The 9,931-nt window shown below is 42.0% G+C and overlaps 2 protein-coding genes across 2 annotated transcripts; one reads left to right on the forward strand and one right to left on the reverse strand.

Moving 5' to 3' along the window:
• The first annotated feature begins 3,979 nt into the window (after positions 1 to 3,979).
• Positions 3,980 to 4,827, forward strand: EJ05DRAFT_542613 (uncharacterized protein). Its single transcript, XM_033749733.1, has 2 exons — positions 3,980 to 4,272; positions 4,333 to 4,827. Exon 2 carries the CDS (start codon positions 4,334 to 4,336, stop codon positions 4,715 to 4,717), a length of 384 nt encoding a protein of 127 aa, XP_033594913.1. The 5' UTR covers positions 3,980 to 4,272; position 4,333; the 3' UTR covers positions 4,718 to 4,827.
• Positions 4,828 to 5,408: 581 nt separating this feature from the next.
• EJ05DRAFT_506031 (uncharacterized protein) lies at positions 5,409 to 6,304 on the reverse strand (the record flags this gene model as incomplete). Its single annotated transcript, XM_033747774.1, has 2 exons — positions 5,409 to 6,246; positions 6,297 to 6,304. 2 exons carry the CDS (start codon positions 6,302 to 6,304, stop codon positions 5,409 to 5,411), a joined length of 846 nt encoding a protein of 281 aa, XP_033594914.1.
• Positions 6,305 to 9,931: the final 3,627 nt, after the last annotated feature.

Raw genomic sequence — 9,931 nt, forward strand, 5'->3', positions numbered from 1 at the left:
GTAGCCAGATGCTCTGCACGAGATCGTACGAGGGTGTTACACCAGGGTAGTGCTCCTACTACAGCTATTACTATATTACCACTACCTCCAGAGGAGGAGGAAGAAGATGATAATGATAAGGGGGAGGATATAGAGATAGAGGAGGAGGAGGAGGAGGAGGAGGAGGATGAGGATGAGGAGGAGGAGGATGAGGATGAGGATGAGGAGGAGGGGGATGGGGTAAGTCAGTCTATGAGACTGCAGCTGAAGACTAGGTATGTGAATCGTACGACTGAAGTATATAGTATCTATACCAACTAGGTATAGGGTTTTGTCCATACCACCCGCCATATACTAAGCCTTTACGTGGCGGCTGGAATAAGTACCTCATGGGAAACCAATTAGTATTCAAGAGTAAGAGCTATGTCTACCCTATTATACGATATAATGACTACCTTCTACCTCTAGTTCTTAGCCCAGCTAGCCTAGCCTCAGCCTCACCCTCCTCAATACCCTACTAAACAGATTCAAGTATTCTCTCTAAGAATGTCTTACTTCCTCGTACGAGCTCTATAGCTAAGGGTAGATTCTTATTACCGTCACTATCTTCTACTAGGTTAACCTCTCTCATAATCTTTAGAGTCGTACGAAGTGTTAGAGTTAGCTTTAGCTCCTGCTTAACCTTAGACTCCTGCTTAACCTTAGACTCCTGCTTAACCTTAGACTCCTGCTTGACCTCGGATTTAACGAATGGATTCCCAATGGCCTGCTTACTTCTCTTTTTCTTTGGTCTCGTACGACTAATATATGGAGATGGCGATTCCTTAGGACTAGTCTTATTCATCCGCTTCAGCCTGGTGGGTATTGTCTTAACCTCAGCCTCAAATTCCTCCTAGTGCTTGATCTCTTAATAGAGAATGTTAATCTCGTACGATTTATTAGTCTTCTAGTTCCCTACTATGACCTTAAAGTCTTCTCCTTCAAGACAGTCCATGATTATATCATATAACGTAAGGTCAACTGCTATAAAGGGCCCTTTTTGGATAACAGATGTATAGATATGGATAACATGATTATCCTCTGGCTTATCCTAAAGCCAGGGGGAAAGCCATGTTCTCGTACGAGCTTCAACCTCCCTCATAAAGATCTATGCTAATTAGTGATGGGAGTCTCCAATTTATTAGTTTGAGACCTTAACTAGGTATTTCTAGGCTATATATATATTAGTAGAAGTCTCTTCTATAGGAATATCTCGTACGAACCTCTTCCTTACCGTGTACTCTCATTCTCCTCACTTCCATCAGGTAATACCCGGGTTATGTTTTTCCATATCACAATGTTCAACCTAAGCTTCTTTTCCCCAACTCCTGGCTTTCTATGTTTAACTATTAATCGGTTACGGGTTCTCTCAATCTCTTGTGCCATCTTATTCATAGCCATTACCCTTGGTTTATATAGGTTCTCTTCTTCGCTCGTACGATCTCGAGCTAGTGTTATAGCCTATTGTACACGTGCGATATTTTGTTCTATATATCGATGAGCACGTTCTCTAGTAGTAGTATTAATAGTATACTAGCCTTTTGTATGCCATTGGCTAGAGGAGCCTTATTAAATAGAGAGGGCTGTCGTACAATCTCGGTCTTGTTTTGTCTTCTGTGACTCTGGGGAGTCATTAATAAGTGTAATTGGTTCTACTACTAAGCTACCTCGTGGGTCAAACTCTATAAGAAATGTATTATATGCGTTATACTTGGTGTTGCCTTGTTCGTATAATTCATTATGTCGTTTCCCACTCTTTAACTTAGAGCAGACCTTAAAGAAGGCAGCTGTAATCTTTAGTGCCATATCGTACGATTAAAGAGGAGATATAAAAAGAAGATAGAAGTAGCTACTACTAAAAGTTATTAAGATGAGTAGGCTCATCTACTATATACATAGTATCTTCATAGACATTCTGGTCTACCTAGTAAGGTTGTACGATACCATACTTACCATCTGGTTTAATAATACCTTCACCTGCAAATTCCACCTCCTTATTACCATCTCTACCTATACCTAAATCCTGATTATCCTGTTATACTATAGGGCCATGCCTATCTTAGTTAGTATAAGGTCCCTAGAGAAGTATTAGTATCACACCGCTCCTTTACTCGTACGATATATACCTGCTACTACCTAGCTCTAACTAGAGACTTTAAGAGAGAAAGCTGGGGTTCTAGACTAGAATTAAAGTGCTTATGAGTTAGCTGCCTTAGCTTAAGGTATATTAATCGATAAGGATTCAGCCGATCGTATAATGTGTCTAGTGGGCCCTTTAGATTAAAATTAAGTCGATCTAGCTGTTGCTGGCACCATATAAGAGTATTAGGTGGTAGGTATGCATTAAGATTATAGATACCTGCCTCTTCAGCCTCTGACTTGACTCGTACGAACTCAGTTGCGTTAAATTAGACTGCACCATTCATGATCTCAGGTCCTGGGTGGAAGTAGTTCATCCATGGCTTCCCATAGACCGTGTTAGGGCGATTGGCCTGCTTCCGAATATAGTGCTTATTCTATGTTCGTACGAATAGATCGAGCTCTCTTCGAAGAACTGGTGTGTAGATAGCAGAGAGTGTAACTATATCAGGGATAAACTTTAGAGTCAGTAGCCGCTCCCCCTATAGTCTTGAAAAGTATCTCTATATAAAGTTAGCCTATACTTTTATGATCGTACGATACATACCCTCCATCTCTAGAGTAAGCCTTTTGAGAGCTGATTCCACCAGGACTTAATTCTTTGATTAGCCGTGCTTATTCCCCATATCCAGCACTCAGAAAATAGAATATCTGGCTGAGATAGCTGCCTTAGCTTCCACTATGTGGTAGCCATTAATGTAGTCTTACCGCCATGGTCAGATCGTACGAGGAGAGGCTGATACTAAAAGCTTTTAAGAACCTAAAGAAACATCCGCTCACAGCTTATAGCCGTAGTAGAAGAGATCCCAATATAGCTCCATATAATAAAGCGTGAGTAGGCATTAATATAGGTATAGATCTTAAAGCCGTACGAGCTTAGCTTATGATAGCCATCTATACTCTAATAGAAGTTTGGCCTAGGGATAATGAACTCTCCTCGTATCCGCTAGAAATTAGTCTTTCTACGTGCTATCCTAGAAGGATTAACGATTTTCATAGCTCTATAGAGCCGATCTCTATATAAGTTAGAATCATACGATCTATATAGATGAATATAGAAGACTTACCTCCTAATTAGCATCTCTTACTAGCGGAAATGTGTATAGAGAAGGCCCCGACCATAGCCCTTAACCTGTCTAGTTTTCATATGCTCTTGTAAGAGCTCTTATATATATAGCTCTGCCTGCTCTTATGCCTTAATTCCACGAATCCGATGGTATAGCCCTATTTCTCTTCGAAGTCTACTAATTATATACTGGGTTATTATACGACCTTCTCTTTCTAGAACTACTATAAGCTCTGTATTAGATAGATCTCCCTTGAATATTAATTATTTAATTCGGCGGCCAAGAGTCTCTCGTACGATTGAACCACTATCCATTTGAGTTTAAACTCCCCATTACTTTAGTCTCTTTTCTAAGGTTCTTATGGCTATACGGATAGAGAACTTAGTCTATAACCAGCTATATATTTCTTTAACTGGGACACGCGCTACCCTTTTAGCTATAATCTCGGCTTAAAGGTGATCGATGTTCGTACGAGGTCGGCTAGATATTTTAGAGATAGAGAACTAGGGACGTTTAGAGGAGTAGAAGGTAGAAGAAGAGAAGTATAGTATAAGTAGAAGAATTTATTTACGCGCCTATCGTACGATAGATTAATAATACTAGAGACTATTATAGCTAGACTACTCTAAACTAAACCTTAACTTAACTCTATAGAACCTCATTCTGTGTACACGCGTCGCGCATTTTGATTTAGGCGGAGTTGCTACTAAAACAGACTGCCCTACCGCTGTGCCACTTCCAGCTCTGCTACGCCCCTCGCAAAGTCCATTTCCTACAGGCTGTGATTGGACTGTTCGACAAGTATTGCATGCGATTGCTGTACGCCTGTGCATCATTCTCCACCAGTCGCTCCTGCAAGACCTCGCGCATCACCCGCCCCACAACCCTAGTGCTGCTGGAGTTTCGCGCTCACGTGCAATAATTCAGGCCAATGCACGGGCCATGCAGACATCCTTAAATTCCCTCGTTTCCCCTCCTGTCGGCGGAGGAATTTCTTTGCACATACACGCTACCTGGTAAGACTGTATCTCCAACAAGCGCACACTGTGTACGTATCTTCGAACCATTCGTCTTCACTTATTCTCTCGTATCTTACTCGAAATCGCAGCATGTCGCATGCACAGGCTACATATTATACGTCTTCCGACGGCAAAACATACACCACTGACGGGAAATATGTACTCGCCGGCAATCAGTGGGAAGCACGTACGGGCTCTACCAACACTAGTAGTTCTGCCAGCCAGTCGCAAACATCACTTGGACACGTTTCCGGCCAGAATCTTACTGCAGCCATGCTTGCACCGTTTGGGATGACTGCTCCCTCCCATATCGTGCCGCCGCAGACTTCGGGGAATGAGAATTGGCGACCAACCGGGCAGCGAGCTGTGCCATCTATTGATGTACTACCAGCTGTACGAGCTGCCAAGAATGGTCATCCTTGGATGAGGGCTTATGTGAATTCTTTCGACCAAGTCACAGGTCGAACCGGGTAGCGCATTTTCAATGGGCTAAACATATTGGAGGGTGTGATAAGATGCAGTCAATGTTTGTAATTAGAAATGGTTATCTCTGGCGAACTCTAACAATACTTTATCCTTTACGCTATGATTTTAGTTATCCTGAAACCCTATCTTGCAATTCGGCTGGCCTTGAACGAGCCTCGCCAGATTCTACCACGACTAAAATGTGCAACTCTGTATCTCATACCAAATTATTACTAGCATCTAACGCATGCTTTCCTGACTCTACTCTTATTCATTTTTGCGGAAGCGTTATGGAAATATATCTCAAGCGACGGGCGCACTAATCGAAATTTTTCATATAATTTCATGCTAGTCAAGGACTACTCTCAGGAAGCAAATGGAAGACCGCACACATCATTTGGGTAGGACAGAAGTCGAGCCTCTTGGTAATTGTTGTGGTATCCACGCGCTCCTTATGCTCTAGTTTATAGTCTCACGGATCATGATTTTCGTATAATGTCTACAATTAAAGCATACAGAAAGCTTGCCACATTTGACTAATTGGCAACTTAGATGGCTGAAAATGCAAGACACCAGGAAATATTATGTAAATACATGACACTCAAGCATGAACGTGTCCTCTGCAGATGTCAGGAGACCCAAACTTCACATACAGCAACTGAGGCTACTGGTTAAAGGACCCCTGATTGACAATGTGGAATCAGAATGATGCAGGATTCACGCCATGCAAATGGTATGGCATTAATCGAACAGTAACCAAGAAGTGTTCGATAATGCCAAGGTTTCCGCCATTATAAAGTACATTCAGTCCAGCAGTTGGTGGTGCCAAAGTCCAAGAATCGAGTTCGAAAGCATTATCTGGTGTGATAGCACCAGATATTGGATTTGCCCATGGAAAGGCATGTGCACTCTTGATACGAACGTCTACAGGCCAATGCTGTGACCTATCTCGAGACAAGATATAATTGGGCACATGTGCCTGCTGCAGTATGTCTGTGGGGTCCCAAGTGAACAGCATGCACTTCCATCCGATTGCAAGAATCAAACTTAATGGACGGTCAGGATGAGCGTGACCTAGACGTATTACTGCTTCACTCGTAAGGTCCTTCCAGCCATGCGGGGTGTCGTGGTTTGCCGCTTTGCATTCTACCCAAAGAAAATCCCTTCCCGTGCCTTGTGGAATTTGGCCAGGTTGACGAGGAAGTGACATTAGTCGTACCGCAATGACGTCCGGCTTGGTTTGAGATGGTGACTGTACTGGGGGGAGGCCTCTGTATGCCTCTCTTCGAATGGACCACGATACGCCATTGGCATCATCGACCTCAGGGAAGTAAAGGCGTAGAATGGCATCCCAAGCGTGCCAGACCACATCTTCTTGATCATACTTCGCTCCTCTTGAGTATAATTTGCCAATCTCCTTGAAGGCCGTCGTTGTCGGATTCCAGAAATGTGTGGGCAAGCCGGGAACCCCGAAATTTTGTGGAAAATGCGGAGCGGACTGCGCAGACGAAGACTGCTCTTGCGGATAATGTTGAGATCTTACAGAATTAGACTAGTATGACATGTTACCATCGCTGTGATAACTTACCCTGACATCTTTCGCTATCCTTGACGTGTTGTGTTTAACTGAAAGATTTATCAGCCAAAGAATAAGATGAGAGCTCACGAATGCAAGATCTGTCCTACTCTTATAGATCATGGTTGATGCATCGTTGTGCAGTCCATACACAATGATAAGGGCGGTGCTCTGTTGCAATGCGGCGTAGGCGCACATCTGGCGTTTCCTGCAGCGGGTGATGCGCGAGGTCTTGCAGGAGCGACTGGTGGAGAATGATGCACAGGCGTACAGCAATCGCATGCAATACTTGTCGAACAGTCCAATCACAGCCTGTAGGAAATGGACTTTGCGAGGGGCGTAGCAGAGCTGGAAGTGGCACAGCGGTAGGGCAGTCTGTTTTAGTAGCAACTCCGCCTAAATCAAAATGCGCGACGCGTGTACACAGAATGAGGTTCTATAGAGTTAAGTTAAGGTTTAGTTTAGAGTAGTCTAGCTATAATAGTCTCTAGTATTATTAATCTATCGTACGATAGGCGCGTAAATAAATTCTTCTACTTATACTATACTTCTCTTCTTCTACCTTCTACTCCTCTAAACGTCCCTAGTTCTCTATCTCTAAAATATCTAGCCGACCTCGTACGAACATCGATCACCTTTAAGCCGAGATTATAGCTAAAAGGGTAGCGCGTGTCCCAGTTAAAGAAATATATAGCTGGTTATAGACTAAGTTCTCTATCCGTATAGCCATAAGAACCTTAGAAAAGAGACTAAAGTAATGGGGAGTTTAAACTCAAATGGATAGTGGTTCAATCGTACGAGAGACTCTTGGCCGCCGAATTAAATAATTAATATTCAAGGGAGATCTATCTAATACAGAGCTTATAGTAGTTCTAGAAAGAGAAGGTCGTATAATAACCCAGTATATAATTAGTAGACTTCGAAGAGAAATAGGGCTATACCATCGGATTCGTGGAATTAAGGCATAAGAGCAGGCAGAGCTATATATATAAGAGCTCTTACAAGAGCATATGAAAACTAGACAGGTTAAGGGCTATGGTCGGGGCCTTCTCTATACACATTTCCGCTAGTAAGAGATGCTAATTAGGAGGTAAGTCTTCTATATTCATCTATATAGATCGTATGATTCTAACTTATATAGAGATCGGCTCTATAGAGCTATGAAAATCGTTAATCCTTCTAGGATAGCACGTAGAAAGACTAATTTCTAGCGGATACGAGGAGAGTTCATTATCCCTAGGCCAAACTTCTATTAGAGTATAGATGGCTATCATAAGCTAAGCTCGTACGGCTTTAAGATCTATACCTATATTAATGCCTACTCACGCTTTATTATATGGAGCTATATTGGGATCTCTTCTACTACGGCTATAAGCTGTGAGCGGATGTTTCTTTAGGTTCTTAAAAGCTTTTAGTATCAGCCTCTCCTCGTACGATCTGACCATGGCGGTAAGACTACATTAATGGCTACCACATAGTGGAAGCTAAGGCAGCTATCTCAGCCAGATATTCTATTTTCTGAGTGCTGGATATGGGGAATAAGCACGGCTAATCAAAGAATTAAGTCCTGGTGGAATCAGCTCTCAAAAGGCTTACTCTAGAGATGGAGGGTATGTATCGTACGATCATAAAAGTATAGGCTAACTTTATATAGAGATACTTTTCAAGACTATAGGGGGAGCGGCTACTGACTCTAAAGTTTATCCCTGATATAGTTACACTCTCTGCTATCTACACACCAGTTCTTCGAAGAGAGCTCGATCTATTCGTACGAACATAGAATAAGCACTATATTCGGAAGCAGGCCAATCGCCCTAACACGGTCTATGGGAAGCCATGGATGAACTACTTCCACCCAGGACCTGAGATCATGAATGGTGCAGTCTAATTTAACGCAACTGAGTTCGTACGAGTCAAGTCAGAGGCTGAAGAGGCAGGTATCTATAATCTTAATGCATACCTACCACCTAATACTCTTATATGGTGCCAGCAACAGCTAGATCGACTTAATTTTAATCTAAAGGGCCCACTAGACACATTATACGATCGGCTGAATCCTTATCGATTAATATACCTTAAGCTAAGGCAGCTAACTCATAAGCACTTTAATTCTAGTCTAGAACCCCAGCTTTCTCTCTTAAAGTCTCTAGTTAGAGCTAGGTAGTAGCAGGTATATATCGTACGAGTAAAGGAGCGGTGTGATACTAATACTTCTCTAGGGACCTTATACTAACTAAGATAGGCATGGCCCTATAGTATAACAGGATAATCAGGATTTAGGTATAGGTAGAGATGGTAATAAGGAGGTGGAATTTGCAGGTGAAGGTATTATTAAACCAGATGGTAAGTATGGTATCGTACAACCTTACTAGGTAGACCAGAATGTCTATGAAGATACTATGTATATAGTAGATGAGCCTACTCATCTTAATAACTTTTAGTAGTAGCTACTTCTATCTTCTTTTTATATCTCCTCTTTAATCGTACGATATGGCACTAAAGATTACAGCTGCCTTCTTTAAGGTCTGCTCTAAGTTAAAGAGTGGGAAACGACATAATGAATTATACGAACAAGGCAACACCAAGTATAACGCATATAATACATTTCTTATAGAGTTTGACCCACGAGGTAGCTTAGTAGTAGAACCAATTACACTTATTAATGACTCCCCAGAGTCACAGAAGACAAAACAAGACCGAGATTGTACGACAGCCCTCTCTATTTAATAAGGCTCCTCTAGCCAATGGCATACAAAAGGCTAGTATACTATTAATACTACTACTAGAGAACGTGCTCATCGATATATAGAACAAAATATCGCACGTGTACAATAGGCTATAACACTAGCTCGAGATCGTACGAGCGAAGAAGAGAACCTATATAAACCAAGGGTAATGGCTATGAATAAGATGGCACAAGAGATTGAGAGAACCCGTAACCGATTAATAGTTAAACATAGAAAGCCAGGAGTTGGGGAAAAGAAGCTTAGGTTGAACATTGTGATATGGAAAAACATAACCCGGGTATTACCTGATGGAAGTGAGGAGAATGAGAGTACACGGTAAGGAAGAGGTTCGTACGAGATATTCCTATAGAAGAGACTTCTACTAATATATATATAGCCTAGAAATACCTAGTTAAGGTCTCAAACTAATAAATTGGAGACTCCCATCACTAATTAGCATAGATCTTTATGAGGGAGGTTGAAGCTCGTACGAGAACATGGCTTTCCCCCTGGCTTTAGGATAAGCCAGAGGATAATCATGTTATCCATATCTATACATCTGTTATCCAAAAAGGGCCCTTTATAGCAGTTGACCTTACGTTATATGATATAATCATGGACTGTCTTGAAGGAGAAGACTTTAAGGTCATAGTAGGGAACTAGAAGACTAATAAATCGTACGAGATTAACATTCTCTATTAAGAGATCAAGCACTAGGAGGAATTTGAGGCTGAGGTTAAGACAATACCCACCAGGCTGAAGCGGATGAATAAGACTAGTCCTAAGGAATCGCCATCTCCATATATTAGTCGTACGAGACCAAAGAAAAAGAGAAGTAAGCAGGCCATTGGGAATCCATTCGTTAAATCCGAGGTCAAGCAGGAGTCTAAGGTTAAGCAGGAGTCTAAGGTTAAGCAGGAG

This window comes from Pseudovirgaria hyperparasitica (genome assembly GCF_010093815.1).
Source record: "Pseudovirgaria hyperparasitica strain CBS 121739 unplaced genomic scaffold EJ05scaffold_59, whole genome shotgun sequence".
NCBI classification, from domain to species: domain Eukaryota; kingdom Fungi; phylum Ascomycota; class Dothideomycetes; order Acrospermales; family Acrospermaceae; genus Pseudovirgaria; species Pseudovirgaria hyperparasitica.

Excerpts from the sequence above, each read along its gene's own strand:
- EJ05DRAFT_542613 (XM_033749733.1), top strand. The coding sequence starts at position 4,334 with ATGTCGCATGCACAGGCTACATATTATACGTCTTCCGACGGCAAAACA.